General features: G+C 51.1%; 2 protein-coding genes, 1 long non-coding RNA gene and 1 pseudogene across 6 annotated transcripts in view; 3 read left to right on the top strand and 1 right to left on the bottom strand.

Annotated features, from left to right (window-relative positions):
* Positions 1–10026, bottom strand: part of ZNF174 (zinc finger protein 174) — a 61249-nt gene extending 51223 nt beyond the window's left edge. For 2 of the 4 annotated variants that reach the window (XM_059415516.1, XM_059415517.1), the window contains exons 1-2: positions 8877–9953; positions 7644–7866 (exon numbers count right to left, since the gene is read on the bottom strand). In XM_059415516.1, coding sequence (XP_059271499.1) covers positions 7644–7866; positions 8877–9284 — 631 coding nt within the window. In that variant the 5' untranslated portion in view covers positions 9285–9953. The other 2 variants (XM_059415515.1, XM_059415518.1) reach the window with 2 other exon arrangements.
* Positions 10027–10121: 95 nt separating this feature from the next.
* On the top strand, positions 10122–15162 carry LOC132026973 (uncharacterized). The gene is made up of 2 exons (XR_009407042.1): positions 10122–10307; positions 11709–15162. It is a non-coding gene; the product is annotated as an uncharacterized LOC132026973 (long non-coding RNA).
* A 464-nt stretch (positions 15163–15626) lies between these two features.
* Positions 15627–18191, top strand: LOC132027116 (zinc finger and SCAN domain-containing protein 32-like; annotated as a pseudogene).
* Positions 18192–18276: 85 nt separating this feature from the next.
* LOC132027117 (zinc finger and SCAN domain-containing protein 32-like) lies at positions 18277–21248 on the top strand (the record flags this gene model as incomplete). Its single annotated transcript, XM_059415893.1, is given in 3 exon segments — positions 18277–18563; positions 18565–18845; positions 18848–21248. Coding segments are annotated over 3 exon segments (738 nt in total), but the record flags the coding sequence as incomplete, so codon positions are not given.
* Positions 21249–21500: the final 252 nt, after the last annotated feature.

The raw sequence follows: 21500 nt of genomic DNA on the forward strand, positions 1-21500 counted from the left end.
CGCACTCCTAGTATTTACCAAGGGAAATAAAAGTGCGTGTTCACAGAAAAACTTTTTTTTAAAGATTTTTTAAAAAATTTTATTTACTTGAGAGAGAGAGCAAGAGCAAGGAGAAGCAGCAGATGAAGAGGGAGAAGCAGACTCCTCACCGAGCAGAGAGCCTAATGTGGGGCTCCATCCCAGGACCCTGGGATCATGACCTGAGCTGAAGGCGGACGCTTAACCGACTGAGCCACCCAGGCGCCCCGTTCACAGAAAAGCTCGTCACACGTTCACAGCAGCACTATTCACAAGAGCCCCGAAATGAAAACAATCAAATATCCACTGGATGGATGGATAAGCCAAAGCAGTCTATCCACACAGTGGACTGTAACTTGGTCGTGGAAAGGATAAAGTCCTGACACAATGAACCTTGAAGATGTACGAATGCAGAGGGAGCTCAAGGGGGCACGCGGATGGGGAATGACTGCTAGATAAGACGGGGTTTACTTCAGCTGTTGAAAATGTTCTCGTAGGAGTTGTGGTGATGGTTGCACTACTCGGTGAGTATCGTCTAATTATGGGTGAACATTCTGTGTGAAATACATCTCAATAAAAACAGAATTTTTTCTCTGGAAACACTGGGTGAAATTTCAACACTGTATCGGATGGTATTAGGGAGTCATGAATTCTGTTGGGAGTGGTAATGGTATTATGGGAAGGGTTTTACAAGTCCTTATCTACTGTAGATGGAAAATGCTTTTCAGGGACATCTGCGAGGCCCAGATTCTCCACTATGCACCATGTTTCCTTCCCCCTGTCTCACTGGGGGCCACCAGGGGAGCCGTCCCCCTCCATGGCTGAATACAGGCCAAACCCAGACAAGATGGTAAACCTTACAGGTTGCTCATGGGTGAAGAGAGAGAGTACTTCTTACATGGGGTAGCTAACTGCAAGGCTGCAAGTCAGTGGTCTGGGCGGAAGCCCTCTGGCGGAACCAGGCGTGGGCAAGGGGGACCGGGAGGATCCTACCTCTGAAGGTGTACACTGGCAAGTGCGGCTGGACCTGTTCCAGCCCTCAGATTCTGCTCGCCGCGAGTCGCACCTCACCCGCCGAGGAGAACTGGATTGGGAGAGGCGAGGTAGCATCAGGGCTCGAAAATGTTTTGGAATGAGTGATATTCAGAATGGTAATTTTGTCACATTTATTGAAGGACCACAATTGAACAGACAGCCAAAGACTTTACGATTCAGCAGTTATTTTGTTCAGAAGAGAGAAAACACATACAGGTTCTTTGACACATACCAAACAAAACTTTCATTTAAGGGAGAGTTCCTATCCCAACTCTTATAAATAAGAAGAGTGGAAATCTAGGTTTGTTTGCTTTTAGGAGAGAGCTTGGACTAACCAAGTTGATTCAACAGACAGAACAGACAGGTGTGGTTGGCGAAGTCTGGCCTCCCAAATATGTACACATCCTAATCCCTGGAAACCATGAATGTTACTGTCTATGGCAACCAGGATTGTGCAGATGTGACTGAGAATCTTGAGACAGGAGGATTCTCTTGGATTATCTGAGTGGGCCCAATAAAATCATGACGGCCCTTTTTATTACACAGGGGGCCAGAGGGTAGGAGTCAGAGGACAAGGTGATGCGACAGAAGATGGAGGCATGTACTCTGAAGATGGAGGAAGCAGCCACTAGGAGCTGAGAAAGGCAACAAAACAGATTTCTCCCCTCAGAAACCTTAATTTTGGTTCTGTGGAATGGATTTTGGACTTCCGACCTTTGGAACTCTAATAAGAGATTAGGTTTGTGTTGTTTGAAGCCACTAAGTTTGTGATCACGTTAGAGAGCCAATGGGAAACTGACACAGACGTAGCCATGATTAGGAGGGTCCTGTGACAGCAAAACTGTCCTGGAAAAAGATGGATGAGGTGGAAGCAAATAAGCAATCAGGAGGCTCTAACCGGTGAGAGGTGACAGACGGGGGTGAGGTAAGGTGCAGGCATAGTAATACAGACAAGCTCCTCTAACACCTAATACGGTTGCTGGGAGGGGGACTGTGATGTAATCTAAAAGGCCACAGAGCTTCCATTCAGTCTCTCACTGCCCAAAAGGTAAGAAGCTTTGTCAACTGTATTCAACACTGTCACCAGGACCTACGATTCAGGCAGGACCAAGCCTTGTCCAAACACCTACTTCCCTTAGCTTCCTTTAGACTTCATCTAAAAGCTAAGACGTTGGAAAAATACGGTTCTTGTCCTTGAAGAGCTTTTACTGTGAGAAGCATAGCTCCCCAACCTTGTCACCACTGACACTTTGGACTAGGCGACTCTGCTGTGGGGCTGTCCTGTGGACTGTAGGATGTTTAGCTCCATCCCTGGTCTCTACCCACGAGCAGCCAGCAGCATTTGCACACATGGCCAAATGTCCGCCCCCCAGGGGGAGGGGGGCAAATCTGCTCCCAGGTTGAGCCCCACTGGTGTGCGCAGTGAAGCAGAGAGGGACACAATGAAGTCGGCCTGGAACCAGTCAGAGAGGGTTTTGCTGAGTATGATGCTCCTGTGAGAAGGGACAGGGAGGAAGCAGTGGGGGTGGCAGGTCCTAAATTCAAAGGGAGCAGCATGTTGCAGAACCATGGTGGGTGAGGGTAAGACACAGCCCAGAGGTGACCGGCAGCAACTGGAGGATCCCGCTGTTTTAGCAAGAATGCCACATACCCGTGTCCTGCTGGAGGCGGTGCACCCATCCACCGGGGTCTTCTCTGAACTCAGAGGTCCGCTGGCTTGCTCTGGGTGACTGAGAACTATACCAACTGGGTTTGGATTCTTAGTTGAGAGAATGATGGGATGGATTCGATCAACTCTCTGGCCTTGTTCCAGAACTTTTATATTTTATACAAATATATTTTGTGTTTTTTAAGAAAATTCACTGAGATATAATCTATATATCATAAAATTAACCCATTTCAATGGGTTTTAGTAAATGTACTGAGATAATCCACTTTTATAACACTCCATCCCCCAATCATCTTGTTATTCTTAAGGCTGCCGGCCTGAGTAAGGAAGGAGGTTAGTAAGGGTCCCTTTGGCATGTCCTTAGCAGTCTCCACACGCTACACGCTTCTTCCCCATTGCAGCTTTCCCCTGTTGCCTGGGTGGGGGCTGTAGCAGCTGAGATTTCTTCCTAAATCAAAGGTGTTTTCATATAAATAATTCCCTCAACATGTGTGAACTGCATGTATATGTGTGTGTGTGTGTGTGTGTGTGTAAAAGCACTATTTACTGGGGAATCCTCTCCTCATACAAACATGTTCAAACTCTCACTTCATGTGTCCTTTGTTATGACCAGCCAGAAACTAGAGTAAGAATATTAGGGGATTTATATTCCAATGACCTTCTGTCTTGAAATTCTAGTGGCTCACTGATCTTTATTAAAGAAGTGTGTGTATGATCAAGATTGTCTGGTATGACAGCAAGTACATTAAATATATAAGTAATTTACCCTTGGACACGTTTAGAGGATAAATAAAGGGGCAGGAGACCCCGCAGGATCGGCGGGATTGTCTTGGCAGTTACTCCCTGCTCTCCAGCAGAAACCCCGGTTCTGTCTGACTCAACACCCAGAGCTGCCATCTCTTCACTCGGTCACCAACAGGGTCACATCCCCCTTGGTGTCTTCTGAGACTCCTCAGCAGCCAAACGTGCACCGGCATTCCTCAGGGACTTCTTGCTTTCCTTGTAAGTCACACAGTCAGTCTGTGGTTTACATGCAAGTGAGGGGAAAGAGAAACACAGACACCTTCCTTCTGAACCGAGTGCGCAAAGCCCCGCTATCAGTCCCCGTGGTGGAGTCTGTGGTGCTGGTGGAGGTTTGAACTCTGGCGAAAGCTTTTCCCACACTGGCTGCACTGGTACGGCTTCTCCCCGGTGTGGATCCTCTGGTGCAGCTTCAGGGTGGACTGGCGCCCAAAGCAGTTCCCACACTCTCCACACGTGTAGGGCCTCTCCCCTGTGTGTACACGCTTGTGTCTTTTGAGCTCCGAATTCCACGTGAAGCTTTTCCCACAGTCATCACATTTGTAAGGCTTCTTTGCTGAGCGGGTCGGCTGGTGACCAAGACGTTGCAAACGACTGCTCAGGCTCCTTTTGCTTCCTTTGCTTTTCTTCAGCTCTCGCAGCGGGTGGCTTTTCAGGGGGCTGCTGATGTATTCCAGTTCCCTGCAATGTCTCTGATAGTGAGTGAACGGCTTCTGAGCATTTGGGGGGCTGACCTGCCTCCGGGACAACCGGGGTTCACTCATACTCGCCCCTCTCGGCTCAGGACTCTGCAGACCATTCCCTTTGGATCTGCCAGGGGAAGCTGCACATGGCTTTCCTCCTTTAGCCCCCTCTGGCTGTGGATTTTCCTTGTTGTCACTTTTCATTCTGGGGGCCTCTATAATTAGAAAGAATATGTTTCATTTCCTGGGCTTTGAAGAAAGAAGCTCAGCAAATGAGCTAAGAAGTATTCTCAAAGCGTGGTCCTCCACTGGCAACTGGCATTTGATTCATCTGGGGCACCTGTTACACAAGCAGGCTGTTCCTGTGTCCCCAGGGTTGCTGAGTCAGAATCTCTGGGGGGAGGGGAGCTGGAAATCTACATGGCTAACAGGCTCCTGGGAGGACTGTAATTTATATTCATGTTAGGAACCAAGTTCTCCAGTCCCATCTCTCCTTCCTACCTTTAAGGAAAGGTTAGGGAAGGAAGAAACATAGAAAAGCAAACCCATCAGACCTGAGTGGCAATAAACAAACGAAAAGGAGAGAGTTGGGGCACCTGGGTGGCTCAGTGGGTTAAAGCCTCTGCCTTCAGCTCCAGTCATGATCCCAGCGTCCTGGGATCGAGCCCCAAATCGGGCCATCTGCTCAGCAGGGAGCTGCTTCCCCCCCACCCTCTGCCTGCCTCTCTGCCTACCTGTGATCTCTGTTTGTCAAATAAATAAATAAAATCTTTTAAAAAAAAGAAAAGGAGAGAGTTGAACTGTTGAACTTTCAACACTGCCAATCTACTCACTCTCATGGACACGAAATGATTACAACTGTCACTTCAAATAATGGGAAATTCAGCAAATGTGGTGTGTTCTTTCATTATAAACATGACGGCATTAGGGTTACAAACTACAAAATGGGCTAGACATGTATCCTAATTTCAGAAACTCTGCTATTTCTGACCATGAGCGCTGAGGATCAGGACAGAACCATGCTGGAATGTCTGTGGGCAAGTTGGAGGCTCTAGAACTGTGTTACCCCACAGGACTGCTGCCAACTGAGAAGTGTGTGTGTACATGAGTGTGTGTATATACTATTCAATATGGCAGCCACCAGCCACATGGGGCTAATGAGTCCTTGAAATGGGGCTACTATGATGGAGAAAACAGAATTTTAAATTTTATCTAATTTCAGTTAATTTTAATTCAAATTTAAATAAGCAGCCTATACCTTTATGGTCAACTGCTTTTTGACAAGGTTGTCAAGGCAATTCAATGGAGAGAGTAGGCTTTTCAATAAAGGGCGCTGGGCCAACTGGATTTCCACATGCGGAAGAGTGAGGATGGAGCCCTGCCTCACAACACGTACTCAAAGTAACTCAGAATGGATCAAAGACAAAAACAGAAGGGCTAAACTAATGTCTCTATGAACAAAACATAGGTATAAATCGTTGTGATTTCGGATTAGGCAAAGGTAATTTACATATGTCACCAAAACACAAGCCAAATGGAGAAAATAGATAAATTGTACTTGATCAAAATTAGGAACATTTGTGCTTCAAAGGACACTATTAAGGAAGTGAAAATACAACCCACAGTGGGAGAAAATACTTGCAAATTATATATAGAGGCCGAGTATACAGGATATAAAAAGAACTCTTACAACAAAAGATTAATCCAAATTAGAGACAGGCAAAGGATCTGAACAGATATTTCTCCAAAGAAGATATACAACTGACCAATAAGCACATGAAGAGATGTTCAACATTATTCACCATCAGGGAAATAAAACCTCCGTTGGCACCACTTCACACCTAATGCAACTGTTGTAACCAAAACACCGAAAAGTGCTGACAGGGATGTGGAGACATTAGAATCCTCACAGGAACTGCTGGTGGAAATGTAAAATGGCACAGCCGCTTTGGAAAATAGTCGGTGTTTCCTCAAAAGGTTGAACAGAGAGCTAGCTACTGTCTGACCCAGCAATTCCACTCCTAGATATGTGGCCAAGAGAAATGAAAACATATGTCCACACAAAAACTTGCAAACAAATGTTCACAGAAGCGCTATTCATAACAGCCAAAAAGTGGAAACACTCCAAATGACCACCTGATGAATAAACAAAACGTCCACGTGATGGAGTATCAGCCGTAAAAAGGAACAAAGGAGGGACACGTGTGATAACACGGGTGAAGCCAAAAACCTTCTCAGTGAAAAAAGCCAGTCACAAAAGAGCACAACATATGTGATTCTGAAATATTCACAATAGGCAAATCCAGAGACAAAGCAGATGGTTGCTGCCAGGGGCCGGAGAGGGGGCACTAGAGAGTGACTGCCAGGAGGTCTGGGTTTCTTTCTGAGGTCATGAACATTTTCAAGAATTAGACAAATAGGGATGGTCACACAAGCGTGTTAAGTACTAAACACCACTGAATTGTATACTTCAAAAGGTGATTCTTACAGTACATGAAATATATCTCTATAAATAAAATTTAAATAGCCATGTGTGGACAGTGGCAACTTACTGGGCAGTGCAGCTCTGAAGGAAGGCACTACTGGATCTTAGGGTAGAGACTCTACCTTCGGGGATCGAATAAACAATGGGGCCTAGACACACACTGAGCTGCCTAGGATGAGGCAGAAGGGAGTGTGCGTGCTCAGGACCACGAAACCCAGAGGTTATGGGGTAGGACCAGAGCCAGGGTCACAGTGCTTTTCTGCTGGATGCCCCAGGTCTTCTCCACTCCCAAGTTCAGAGAATAACCAAACCTAAGTGTTTCACTGAATGTAGGAAATCAAGGTGCTCCAGCCTTCTGGTAATATTCTCTAACCTGCTGACCATCCCCTCTACGCATATCACTAAGACTGGCCAGAGTGTCTCTGTTATTCAATCTTAGAGATCACAGGACTGAGTACAGCAGGGCCACCAACGACTGGCACTGTGCCACAGACGGATAAGGCAATGGACACAGGAGGTGAAGCGCAGATACTGTCACAGGAGAAGGAAGAGGCAGAAAATAATACGGAGCAGCACTCTTCCTCTAACGTATAGCATTCTTTAGGCCCCTTCTCAACATGGGACAATTTTAAGCAATGAAACTCAGCCACAGTTTAGAAGGTAGTTCATCAGTGGTCATATGTGGATCTGTCACTACAAGAAGCTCCGAAAGGGACAGAGTAGATAATCCCATTACGCACTGACATTGAGTCATTAACAGAAAATGATAAAACTGTACTTCTTACACACCTATCACTACCATGCTAGTCAATGAAATCTGTTGGGAAATAAAGATCTAGTGTTACACAAAACATTAAAAAATCCGACATGCAGTCTATGGTGTCTCAGAACCACAGGATGTTCTGACGGAGGTAAAGATTAGAGAGGGAGAGAAGAGGCACGGAGTGTTTACCTGGGCCGGCCAATCTAGGGCTTGCTTCCTGGAGGAGCGGGGATTTGTCCCAATGATGAGTGCTCAGCTGGTCTTGAGATTCTGCCTGGGAAGGCTCCTCCAAAGAGTTCTCCCTGGGACAGCTTCTAGGAGTTTGCAGTTGAAAGTCTGGGAGTTCCTGTTCTCCAAGCTGAGACCCAGTCTTCTCCAAGAGCACCTTCTGCCCCTGCATACAAACGGCCACCTAGAAAAAAGCCCCATGCATCAGAGTGCAGCTTGAGGACTGGGGGCAGCCTGACCTCTTCCTGCTCTGCAAGGATCCTTTCCTTTACCCTGGGGTATACCGACAGCAGTCCAGAGGCCAACTGTGAGAGACGATGAAAACTCTCAAAGGTAGCAAAGGGAAGGACATGCAGAATGATTAGTGAGATTAATCTTAATCCATGGAGGCTTCAAATCAGCCAAGACTTCCTAAGTGGGTGACCCTAAACAGGGTCTTTCACAGGGCTTCAAGCTCATCAGAGAGAAGGCACAGATAACAGGGTCAGTCATGACATCGGCCTAGGAGAGTCGCATCCTGTGTCTCACCGTATGTCACCCACCCAGCAGATTCTATCAGAAAAAGGTCCCACTGGATCGGGAAGCATTTGATGAGACCATTAATAATAAAACCCATACTTAATAAACTGTTCTGCCCAAGGCTTCCCTGATAAGGAGATCCCAGTAGTAGTATGGCTAGAAGACTGCCCGCTGTGTTTCCTGACAGCCTCCATTCCTCAAAGCATATGGTAGTTGGCTTCCTGCCTAAGCCCTGAATGGGGTCTAAATTGGGAGACTGGAAAAAAATACTGGCCAAATGAGCTGCAACTTCCTGATCTGCAGGGAAGACACATCACTGAAGCCAGGTCCACCATGAAGGTCCCCCCAAATCAAATTCCTACCCAACAAGATGACCCTGCCTGCTAAGAATCCTGATAGTAGGAAAACTTCAGGAGGAATGGGTGTGGGATGATGTTTAGGGACAAATGCAAGGAACTTACTTGATCCTCTACTTTCTTACTGGAGTACTAGTGCCTAGATTTTCTAAAAACCTATTAACATCCCCCAAGGGGGTTCCCAAATAGAGGCCAGAAGCAACATTTGTAGTCATCGGGTCCATTTCTGGACTCTGACTAAACAGGGAGGGATACAGAGACCAGATACCATCCAGATGAGAAAGAAATCCTGGCGACCACGAAAGAGGGCCCTCCTTACCCACTGCTTTGGTCTCTTGGCAGCTCTTTGAAAATCTTCCACCAGGGTCACAATCTCCTTGCTGCTCACTGGACATCGATGCCTGATCCGGGCCTGGATCTCTGGAGGCAGGATGTTCAGGAACTGCTCCAGCACGAGGAGCTCCAAAATCTGTTCCTTGGTGTGCAGCTCGGGCTGCAGCCACTGACGGCAGAGCTGCTGGAGCCGGGAGAGGGCCTCTTGGGGTCCAGACACCTCTTGATAACAAAACCGTCGAAAGCTCTGGCGGGAGAGCTCAGGATCGGGGCGGTCTTTTTGCAGAGTGGGTCCCCGTTTGTCTTCCAGTTTTGTTATTATGTGTCTCTCTGGCTTGGAGGAAGCCTGAATGTGGGACTGCGAGCTCAAAGTTATCTCCATCTTAGCCGCCATCTTGGGGCTCGGGAGACTGGCTCTCTCCTCCGAAGCAGCTCAAGCCTTAGGGCTCATGGCTCTGCACAAGTCTCTCTCAACGTCAGCAAGATGTGGGGGAGGGCGGGGCACACACAGGCCCCAAGCTCCCGAGGACAACACAGGGACTGACGGTAGGGAGAGTCTGACCCTCTGACAGTTTCCTCAACTGTCTCGAAATGGAGGAAACTCATAACGTCCTGAAAGGAACGGGGGGGAAAACCCTGCTTTTATTTCACCGATAAACACAAGGTCTCAGAGGAATTGCGCAGCGTGATCCAACTGGCGGTCGGGAAACCCCAGGAAAAGTTTGAGTTGTCACACAGGTGGCCTGCGCCACCTCCCCGGCACCCTGGCGGCGCCGACCTCGAGAACCTAGCCGGGAGCTGCGGGGCAGGAGGCACCGCACGGAGGGCGCGGAAGCCCCCCCGCTCGCAGCAGTGCTGGCGGAGCGCGGCTGTCGCTAGCTCGCGACGCCCGGCAGGCCCGCCGGCTCCGGCCTCCGAGGGCGCCCCGGCGGCCCCCCAGCTGGGCGAAGCTGCGGCTCTCGGGCGCGCGGGTCACCTTCGCGGCTGTGTGAGAGCCCGGCAGGGTGGCGCCTGAGGCGGCAGCGTTGCCGGCGACCTTGCACCCCGCACCCACCTGCCGCGGACTCACCTCTCTGGGGACCTAGGACCCGGAAACCAGGAGCCAGGGCTGGGGGCGGAGCCGAGGCCGCTCGTCGCGGACACTCCCACTGGCTGAGGAGAGAATGACGCAGGAAAATACGGCACTGGAGGGTCCGCCCCCTCTCCCGGGGAATTGGCTCCCAGAGGGCAGTCTCTCTCGTCTATTTGCTGCAGAGTTTGTCGATGCTGGCGAGGGACGGCGACCGTCCTTTCGCAGTGCACGCTGGGAGCTGTAGTCCAATGGCGCCACTCGCGAGCATGCGCAGCGGGTGGGTTACCGCTCGGAGTCGGGGCGTTGTCCAGGCTCTGACTTCCGGACCGGCCGCCGAGCGAGTCTGTAAGTACTCCGCTTCCTCGCCGCTGCGGGGTGGAAGCTGGGTCGGACGCCTTCGTTTCAGGACAGTGGGCACAGGCGCGGACGCCCCCGCGCACGCCCCGCCCCGAGCCGGCCACCCCGGACTCCCGGCGGGCCGTGAACCTGCGGGTGCTCCCTCCCGCCCCTCCCAGCTCCTGACCCTCGCGCCCGGCGAACTGGCAAGACTCAGGGCATCTCCGCCGAGCGAGACGTGAACCAGTCCGGCTCCTACCCTTGTCCTGCTTTCCGCCGAGCGCCTGGGTCTTCGCCAGAGTGAAACACAAGAGCAGCATTCTCAAACGAACTATGGATGGGGTGTTAGGGGTCAAGAGGAGCACGAGCTCCGTCATCCGCCTGAAAGTAGGGTAGCATTTACTAAATTATTCTGCATCCGGACAAGGTGCAGAATATGGAAAATGTGCGGCATGGCATACATCTTTGAGGCCGGGGCCCTGCGTGCTGTGACGCTCCTGTTTTGTTATAAAGGACTACTACCAGGAATGCCTTCCATTTCCCTGTCAGTAGTCTCTTGGCTGCATTATATGTAAAGAGATTGTAAGTGAAGGCAGTTCAAGATCTTTGGAAGAAGAGCAACCGGAATCCAGTTTTTTAAGGTTTTTGTTGTTGTTTTTAACTCCTGTAATCAGGCTCACCCCTTTGGTGCAGGAGTGGTTATATTGAGACACACAATGACAGATCGCTCCAGTCTTACCTCTTCCCAATACAGCAATTCCTAGGAAATTTGGAAAACCTCAGAGACTTTTGACAGGCTCAGTTTATGTCAGATGCCTGACGTAAACTCCTGGGGTGGGAGGGAAGGGTACTGTAAGGAATAGCCCTGTGACACCAGCTGGAATTTAGGACTCAGTTACAAAGGAAGAAGATGCAGATCCGAAGTAGGAAGTAGTACTGGAAAATGAAAGCATACCACAAGTCAGTCGTGTCTCATCCACACTGTGTGTGTGGCTGTGGTGGTAGTAGAGACGAGAGTGTGAACGATGAAGAAGTTAATCCAGAGGCACCTTATGAGAAGGTGACTCCTGGCTTCCTGAGGGAATGGAGGGCAGGGACCAAGATCCAGGCATACGGGGGACACAAGAAAGAACAGCTGGGCTACATGGGAAAGTAGCTTGGGGAATTCATGAGCAAACACCACTGGCCTGTGGAGAAAACTGTTTTGATAATTCTAGCACTTCAGATTCTCAGATTGTAGAGGGAGCAAAGGAAAAGGGCAGAAAGTACATCACGGGAAGCAGAGGGAAGGACTATGAGATCACTTTATGCTGTCTTTTTCCATTTCCTGCAACTCCCCTTCCAAGTCGCTGAGTCATTTTTTAGCTGTGATTCTGGACCACTAAGGTATTCTCTGATTTCTGATTCCAGGAAGACTTTCGCCAGTGTCCAGGAGAATGGTTTTCCAGTGATATGAAAAGAAATGGAATCTGATCTCCAGGGTAGTAATGGCTGCCAGTCAGCTAGGCTGATGACAGAAATCATGGCTGCAACAAGGAGTCCCCAGGCATACCCATTCCAAGCAAGGACTGCTACCAGGGACAGAAATCAGGCCTTCCCAGCACCAGCCCTGACTCAGAAGCCTACCACCAACGCTTCAGGCAGTTCTGCTGCCAAGAGGTAGCCAGCCCCCATGAAGCCTTTAGCAAGCTCTGGGAACTCTGCTGTCAGTGGCTAAGGCCTAAGACACACCCAAAAGAGCAGATGTTGGAGCTCTTGGTTTGGGAGCAGTTTCCAACCATCTTGCTGGAGGAGATCCAGACCTGGGTGAGGGAGCAACATCCAGAAAATGGTGAGGAAGCTGAGGCTCTGGTTGAGGATGTACAGAGCGCATCTGGCCAGCAGGTGAGGACAGGCATTCAGGACCTGCTGAGTTTCGTTACGAAGAACTGAGCAAGAAGCATAGGAATCTGCTTAGTGGAGAGGAGCTTGAGCTGAGAAACACACAGTAGCGCTCTGTCCGCCACCAGAAACCACAAGCTGGCTTGGGGTGGTCCCTGCCCTTCGTCTTTGGGGAGAATTTCTCGTTTGGTGCAATAACGTAGACACGGATATATTCAGTTTATGTTTAAGGTCCCTAATACAAATGTAAAACCTCAGAATACTTTCCAACAGAAGGCCAGGGAAAGGACAACTATCCCTCACCCTCGGAGTTGGTGAGTTAAAATCCAGTGTCTCTTGCTGAAAGTCTCCTTGAGGGCAGATGCCATGTGTTATTCACTAAATAAAGTTGCATTAGAGCTGCTCCTGCTGCCAGGATTAAGGGGTCGGTATGGAATAGTGATGAGTTTCACAAAGTATGCCCTTGTCCACTTAGGGACTAGGTTGGACATGTGGTCAGTGTAACAATCTTGTACATTTTGGGAGAAGGGAGCTGTGAGAGGCACAGGAGAAGAAAAGGAACTTGGCTTTGGTTGTAGGAGTTTGTGGGAGGAAGGCAACTGAGATCCCAATCCCAAGTCTGGGAGAGGCACAGAGTAAAGGAGGAGTGTGGGCCAGAGGGACGCTGTAGGCTGAGCCCCTCTGCAGTCAACAGGAAGCAGCTCGCTGCTACATGCTCGCTGTAGAGCTACAGCTCGCTGCAGAGACTACATGCCTGGAACGGGAGATGCCCGTGTCCCCAGTGAGGAGGCAGACGTATCCTCGGGCTGCGGGAGGAAGAGCTGTGTTGACATAATGTGGAGAAGGCAGAACCGTGTGGTGGGGACATGAGGGTCCAGGCTGAGGAAGTTCCTGAAGAATCCAGGGCATCGGGACAATTACTAACCACTAGGAGGGAGCAGAGAAGGCCAAGCAGTAGCACGTGGACAGAGTTAGAGACTGGGTTGGTAACCAGCGGGAGCCGCTACATCTGATAGTCCTCCTGCTCCTGGCTCCCTTGGCCTCTCTCTGTGGGGCCGGTCTCTCCCTCGTGGCCACCACCATTTCAGAGCCAAGCTCTTCACAGGAGTGAGATGGTACAGGAATGTCAGGGTTAAAAGAATTACCTGAAACCTGTCTGGGATGGGACGGGCAGAGCAGGAAGCGGAGGGTAGAGGGAGCAGAGCAGGTTGGTAGCACGCGTCAGGACGCCGGCCGCCTCTGCCCACCACCCCTCGCTCACTAAGGGCCAGTTAGAAGCTTGTGACATAACGGACGCAGGTGGCTCTGAAAGACACAGGTGGCTCTGAGTGCCTGCCACGTGCCCCGTACTGGGGATTTCACAGTGAATGTGACAGGCGTTGTCCCTGGCCTGCAGGAGCCACACTCCATGGGGAAGCGGACGACAGGTGAAGGAAGAAAGCTACTTTGGGATAAGTGCTTGGCAGGAATGAGCAGCTGACGTGCTGGACAGGGACCACAGGGCGGACAGGAAGTGGACATGGCAGGAACTGAGCTGGGAGGGAGGCACTGTCTGTGTCAGCAGCTTCGGGTGGGCGAGGGTGTAGCCCATTTGGCGGAGCAGCGAGGGGTGGCTGTGAGGTCCAGGAGGAGAGGAGGATGGGAGGTGCGAGGGCTGGACAGGGTATCGTGCGGCTTATGCTTTACAAGCCCTGCTGGGTTGTGATAAGGCGGAGGGTGATGACAGGGTCTGGCAACCAAGGTCCGAGTCCTGGAGCAGCCTGTGAGCTGCACACGTTAGTGGCTGATGTGACAGCTCTCTTTTATGTCAGGGGAGCTGAGCAGATGTGGGGAAGCCTGGACATGGGGAGAGAGGCACTTCCCACGCGAGGCTGCTGTGCTCCCCTGCCGCAGATGTGTGCCCGCCCAGCACTCGACCACCTCACCTCTGTCTGGTGCTTGCAGCTCCTGATCTTAATCACTAGAGACCAGATGAGTGAGACCAAATTCTGCTTTTTGTTGTTGTTGTTGTTGTTGTTGTTTTGTTTTTTTAAAGATTTTATTTATTTATTTGACAGAGAGAAATCACAAGTAGATGGAGAGGCAGCCAGAGAGAGAGAGAGAGAGAGGGAAGCAGGCTCCCTGCCGAGCAGAGAGCCCGATGCGGGACTCGATCCCAGGACCCTGAGATCATGACCTGAGCCAAAGGCAGTGGCTTAACCCACTGAGCCACCCAGGCGCCCCTTGTTGTTGTTTTTTAATCACAGAGGTCTTAGACTATTTCTTTTCTGCCTCCTAGGTCTCACATGGTTTCCTAATGCCACTTGTAGAGGTTTTATAGTCCCTTATGCAAGAATTTCTAGTGACAGATGATGGGGTCTGTTCTCAGGTCCCAGATTCTGGGAAGGACTGGAAATAGCTCAGTGAGGAGACAGCCCTGTTGGGAGTGCCTAGAAAGTCACTGAGATCCCACCTGAAACGGGGGATTGATACAGAGGAAAGCACTTTGAAGGGGTCACAGAGCTCACAACCCAGAGCTGGGGAACAGTCAGAAGGTATGCCAAAGTCTCTGCCCTCAACTGGGGCTGAGGAGGAATGCAGTTTTGAGCTTGAGTAGGCTGCAGGGTTCTAGATTAAATGCTTTTGAAATAACCCAGAAAACAATATTGCAAATGTTACTCAATGGTAACTGCACAGAGGGTGGAGACTTCTTATGTGTAGCCCTAATTCTCCTTGAATTAGGGCTACACATTTGAATTCTGTTACTTCTAAACCAGGTACATTCACATCCGCAAGCTTGCCCTCACCTGCACACCAGCTCTTCCTGGACTTGAGACAAACCCTTCTCATGCAGCTTTTTTTTTCAACATGGGAAGAGAGGAGGGCAAAATTGTTGATTTTAATTGTTAATTGTTGACATTATATTTGCTGTACTGTTCTCTTGTAAGCAGATGAAACAATCAGTATATCGTTATTTCATTAGAATCCTTGGGAACGTCCCTGCCGTCCGGTGTGTGGTTGCTGAGGCTGTGGGGTTGAATGTGAAGGGGCAGGACTCCGTGCGCCCAGGCCTGCTCCTGCAGCTCCCCCTGGCTTCGGGCTCCGATTCCTCGTACTGGAAACTCCTCCGATCAGACTTGTGTGTGTTCCCTGAAGTTCTGTTATTAGGTCCACAGAATGAACACTTCCATACTAGGATTCCTGCTGGCCTGAGAAAAATGAAAGGCTTGAGTTACTGTGGTATTTTTAGGAAGACAAGGGTCATCTCTGGGTGGTGGGGCTTAAAGCCTCCCCCACCCCCCATGAAACATGTTTTTTCTGTAATGTGTATATACGGCTTTAGAATGAAGCAATTTTTCTTTCCTTCCTTCCTTTCTTTCTTTCTTTCTTTTTTTTTTTTTTAAATAAATGGCTATTATGCCAACAATCTTGGCCCTACAGAGATCTGCAGGGGCATCACTCAGAAGAATGACAGAGATCACACTCTGGGTAAGGAAGCACATTCCCTCAGGGACAGACTGTCTCTGTTCCTCTCTCTCAAGACACACAGACTGGAAGACCCGAGAAAGGATGAAACAGACAGCAGCAGCGGAGACTGCTGGGTGAGGGAAGGAGAAACCGGGAGAGTCTGAAAGCAGGCACGACACACAAACTGCAAAAAAGGGAAAGCAAGACACCAGAGGATCAGGACGGGGCGGCCAGCACGTGTGACAACGAGTGGGACCGAGGGAGGGGCGAGACATGGAAAGCAGTGGGGACAGAGTGTGGCAGGTGGAGCATGGGGCTGGGGGACAGCCCGCAGCCCGGGAGACGAGGCCCATGGGAAGAGCAGGAAGGTGCGAATGCACGTGCGCACACAGCCAGAGCCGTCCTGAGGGGCGGCGGGCACTGAGTGGTGCTGGTGGGCTTGTGTGCCCAGGCCTTCAGGGGGCAGCGGGCCCTTCAGAGGGTCAGACCCTTAGAGCCATACACCCAGGGAGGCCCCCAAGTGAAGACATAGGCAGCTCTCAGGACAAAGAAGTGGGATTCGGGATAAAAAAGAGAAGGGCAGCTCTGGTAAATACCCCACAGCCCCTCCCCATCAGAGGATGCCCTTTCCGCTAGGTGTGTGAGGAAGGAAGCCCACAGTGGGGTAGCTTCCTGGGCATGGCCACACGCAGCCGCGGCCAAGCTGGACAAACTGGCACATAGCTTCCTGAGTGGCTACCTCTGTCGTGTGGTGTGCAGGCCCCTGTGGTCTCACAGTGTGTCCCTTGTCCCCTGGCAGCAGGTGTGCCCTGGGGCGACAAGGAGACCGAGACCCTCCTGGCCATCCTCTGGGACACTCAACTTCCTGATGAACTCGGTCTCGTCAGCACAGCCAGACCTACAGGGTGGTGGCAGGACATCTCTGGGAACAGGGCGTTCTGTGGGCCCCAGAGCTGTCCTGTGCCGAGTTCAGCAGCCAGCGGTCGAGGTGGGGGCGGGCCGTGTGCCGGAGCCTTGTGTCCTTCATGAGGCAGTGGGTGCCCAGTCAAGTTCCTGGGCCTCTGCACCCAAGGTGGCGAGCTGTGCTGTTCCGGCCACGAGGAAAGGGCTGTGAAGTCTGGAGAGCTGAGTTGGCAGAACAGGAAGCACATAGCTATCGGAGAAGGGGCCTGGGCGGACGGCGTGGCCGGAGATGAAGGGGACTTCCAGGAAACTGGCCGGGAAGGTAGGAGACGGGACCTGCTGGTCTTGTTCCCACACAGAATGGGTAGGACTCTTGGCTCTGACAGCCAGGGGACAGGGAAGTCCCCGCAGAGGCTGTCACCCCCCCCATCAAGAGGGCACTGCCTCCGCTGCTGCGAGCCCACAGCCCCGACTGATGGCCCAGTACAGGCCAGAGAGGCTGGTGCTCAGCAATGCGGCTTTTCCCCGTGCCCTCTGCAGCCCAGGTCCGCCTCCGCCGGCCTCTCTCACGGAGCACATGGCATTTCCCTGTGCAGCAAACGTCCTCGGCTTCCTCAGACCACTGTGGGCCTCCAGCCCAGACTCTCTCCCCTTCCCTCCTGCTCCAGCAATGCCCTCCTGTCCTGACCCCAGTGTGTGCTGGCTGCGTCCCCGCAGCACGCTTTCCCCTCGTTTCCGCCGAGCTCAGGGCAGCCTGTTGCTACTCAGCTGCCGGCGGCGAGGCCGTCGACAAAGGAAGTGACACCTGGGGACAGACTGGCACAAACAGAGCTGGCCTCTCGGCCTCAGATAGATCACTGTGTCTGAACATCCAGAAAGAGACAGTATAGGGATGCCAGGGTGGCTCAGTCAGTTAAGCATGTGCCTCGGCTCCTGTCGTGATCCTGGGGTCCTGGGATGGAGCCCTGCATCAGGATCCCTGCTCAACGGGGACGTACTTCTCCCTCTCCCCCTGCTTGCTGCTCTGCCTACTTGTGCAAAGACGCTGTCTCTGTGTCAAATACATAAAATCTATTACAAACAAAGAGGAGTAGTATAGGACAGTAGATAGAATCTAGGAGTGATTTTCCTGTAAGCCCAGGGTTAGGAGTTTGTAAATTCTGAAATCAGAGAATGAACTAGGCTAGTACTTAACAAAAGGCTGAATCCTGGGAACAATTTCCATTTAGGGGATGCCTGGGTGGCTAAGCTGGTTAAGCATCTGCCTTCAGCTCAGGTCATGCTCCCAGGGTCCTTGGATTGAGTCCCCATGTTGAGCTCCCTGCTCAGTGGGGAACCTGTTTGTCCCACTCCCTTGCCAGTGTACGTAACTTGCTTTTACCTTCTCATAAATAATGAGAACTTAAAAAAAGAAAGAAAGAAAGAAAGAAAGAAAGAAAGAAAGACACCATAGAACAGTACATGGGATCTCCAGGTTTTTTCCTCACGACCACAGGGTTTGGACCGTGAACATAGTAAAACTGGAAAATGCACTTAGGCTATTGCTTAGCACAAGGCTGACTCCCATGAAGAATTCCATTTACGTATTTGTCCCTTATGGTGCTTTAACAGCGACTTTCCTCGTTGTCCTGTTCTTTCTCCACAGCCCTGTGTCTTTCTGTTCCCTCAGGTCTTGAGATCAAAAACAAAACTAAAAAAGAGAATCAAAAAACGGATGACTCGGGGCAAGCAGAAGTGAGGAAGGCCATGTGGAGAAAGTCTAAGGAAAACCCTGAGCCCAGGAGAGACCAGAAGGGTGAGCCTGAGCCAGGAGGGCAACGTGGATGTTCTCCAGGGGAACAGGCAGGAGACCCCCGTCCCAGGAGAGGAGGAGGCAGCTGACACCCCGGGCCAGAGAGAAGGCCTGTGCCCATCTCTGAGTAGGGGAGACGACTCTCAGGGCTCTCAGGGCTTCCCAGTTCCCCGAACTGGGAAAACATCTAAGTGCCAGCAGTGTGGGAGAAGCTTTAGCCGAGGTTCCTACCTCATTCGGCACCAGAGTCCACATAGGAGAGGAGCCTCACGAGTGCGGCAAATACGGGAAAGGCTTCAGCGAGGGCTCCAAGCTCCCTGTGCACCTAAGGACGTGCACAGTGGAGAGACCCTATGGCTGCGGGGAATGTGGGAAAAGCTTCAACCAGAGTTCCAGGCTCATTGTCCACCAGAGTACCCACACCGGGGAGAAGCCTTATCAGTGTACCGTCTGTGGGAAGAGATGCAACAACAGCTTCAGTGCTCACCGGCGAGTCCACAGCCGGCGGAGTCCCCAGCCCTGTGCACATGTGGGAAAAGCTCCCACATCCATGCCCACCAGAAGACTCACACTGAGGAGAAGCCCTACAAGTGCTCTCGGTGTGAGAAAAGCATCCCCAAGAACCCTGTCCTCACCCCCCATCAGGGGCACACAGAGAAGACACACGCACACCCCAAAAAGGGACACAGGCTATGAGGGCATAGGAAAGCCAACACATCAGTCCCCTAGTGAGTCTCTCCCGAAGCATCTATCGGCTTGTGGAGGCTTCTGTGAGCGAGTCTCTGGCTCGGCAGGAGACTTACAAGCGGATCTCAAGAACCACAGCAGAGGGCACCTGGGTGGCTCAGTGGGTTAAGCCGCTGCCTTTGGCTCAGGTCATGATCTCAGGGTCCTGGGATCGAGTCCCGCATCGGGCTCTCTGCTCAGCAGGAAGCCTGCTTCCCTATCTCTCTCTCTCTCTCTGGCTGCCTCTCCATCTACTTGTGATTTCTCTCTGTCAAATTAATAAATAAAAGCTTTAAAAAAAAAAAAAAAAGAACCACAGCAGGGACAGGAATCCGAGTATGTGTGCCCAGCTCTCTTCCTAGGCACGCCTGTGACCCACAGTCCTGTGTCACCATGGACTTCCACACAGAATCCACAGTCCTGCCAGGAAACAAGGGTAACCTTGTCCTGGAGAGGCCTGGGAACGGTTTCTGGGGCAGGTCAGAGAAGACCTTTTCCCTGCTCATGGGAAGCACATCTGGAAGGGAATGGCCTTCATGAATCCTAATCCAATGACCTCTAGGCACCTGCTCTCTGCCATGTCTACCTCAGAGTAGGTCACTGCTCTGTCCGCCAGTCACCCAGAAAAGAGAGTAAAGCAGGAGGGACAGCTTAAGTCACAGGGTACCACTACTCTAAGTGACTTAATCTCAGAGCAGGTGTGCCATCTGGGTTCCTTTTTCTAAGATTTCTCCTCTGTATCATGCCCACCCAGGTTCTTGGTTTCTTGTGTTACATTTAATGGTTTCTACAGGTTTATAAGCATTACTATTTCTAATGAAAATAATGGTGTCTCTCCCTGTGCTCTTTTGGTGCTTATTTTCTCAATTAGAGACTTTATTCTTGGGGACCTGGGTGGCTCAGTCAGTTAAGGGTCTGCCTTTGGCTCAGGTCATTATCCCGGGGTCCTGGGATCAAGGCCTGTGTAGGGCTCCCTGCTCAGTGGGGAGTGTGCTTCTCCCTCTGCCTCTGCCCCACACTCCTGCAAATGTGCTTTCTCTCTCCCTAAAATAAAGAAAGAAAATCTTGTAAAACCCAAAAAACTTTATCCTTGTGCATAGGCCCACAGGTTCCTGAAAGTGCCGAAGAGCCTGTGTCGGCACAGGAGGACATAGAGGGGAGCAGCAGAATTGGGTTGAAGGTGGGCTGCATGCTCACGGCGCGGGGGACATCAGAGGTGTAAGGAAACGGGTGCAGGAGGAAGGACCTGCATTGAGGAGTACTAAGAAACAACCTATAACCCATTATTCTGAGGAGATATTTAACCTGTGAAATTTCCACGGATTAAACGTGGTCAGAGATGGGCGTCGCCTGGTTCCTGGCCTGTTAGTACAAGCTGTTAGTACTTTCTCGAATTACAGTGAAAGTAAGAGTCATGGTGGCTGCTTCAATCTTTTTGAGGAATTAAGCAAGAACAATTTTCTTCTTTAAAACAATAAAGAAAAGTTTTAGTTTTAGGGAAGAAAGAGAAGGCAGGCAAGTCCTAAGAATCCGTGTCAGTGTCTCCTCCAGTTGAGCCTTGCCCAGGCACCCACATTTGCCTGCACACACCGTTCCCGAGCAGGACTCCCACAACAGCCTATGCTGGTTGGTTCCCAGAGCCCCAGGCGCAACGCTGCTCTATGCAGAGGGTAAAAATAGCATCTTTCTGGGTTTCACTGTGACCTGTCCTGGGACACCTGACTCTACTGGACATCACAGTGGGGAAGAGACAGAACCCAGGGTGGATCTGCAGGGAAGGGCTGTGCATACCTGGTCAACGAGCTGGATTTGTTTAATGAGTGAACCAGCGGAAGTCAGTGGAAACAACAACGGTGGCGCCCAGGCAGCCTCTCCAGCAGGCTCCTCCCACTCCCGGGTGCTGCAGCCAGGGCGCTGGGGGCAACTGCTGACTGCTTGCCTTGTTGAAGTGAGGCTGCCTCCCCGCTCCAAACTGCTTCATGCCCCCGTCTGCCGGGCAGAGAAAGGAAGAGCCCAGCCCTCGCCTGTCAGCTGCCCTGGACAGTCTGGAGGAGACAGGTAGGAACAGGAGAGCACATTCATTTATTCGTTCCTTCAAGAAATATTTGGTATTTCCTTGTTCTTTGCTATACCCAGTTCTTTAGCAGCCGCATACAACACCGTCAGTGAAGCGGACACTCATCTTCCAGAATCACCTCACCGGACCTAGAAAAACACCAGCACCAGTCAGGCAGCACCTCCGGCTCCAACACCCTCAAGATGGGACCCAGCTCTGCCGGGCATCTCTTACAAGTCCTGATTAATCCAACCTTTCACTGCATTCCCCCAACCCCACGGGGACTAGCTGCTCACAGTGTCGGGTACCTTTCTGCCTACCTCCCATGGACTCCCACAGCCTCACCACTGCACTGGCCCCTGGAGGAGGAATCTGAAGTAGGTGCATAGCAGGGAAC

Source organism: Mustela nigripes, chromosome 11 (assembly GCF_022355385.1).
Source record: "Mustela nigripes isolate SB6536 chromosome 11, MUSNIG.SB6536, whole genome shotgun sequence".
In the NCBI taxonomy this organism is placed as follows: domain Eukaryota; kingdom Metazoa; phylum Chordata; class Mammalia; order Carnivora; family Mustelidae; genus Mustela; species Mustela nigripes.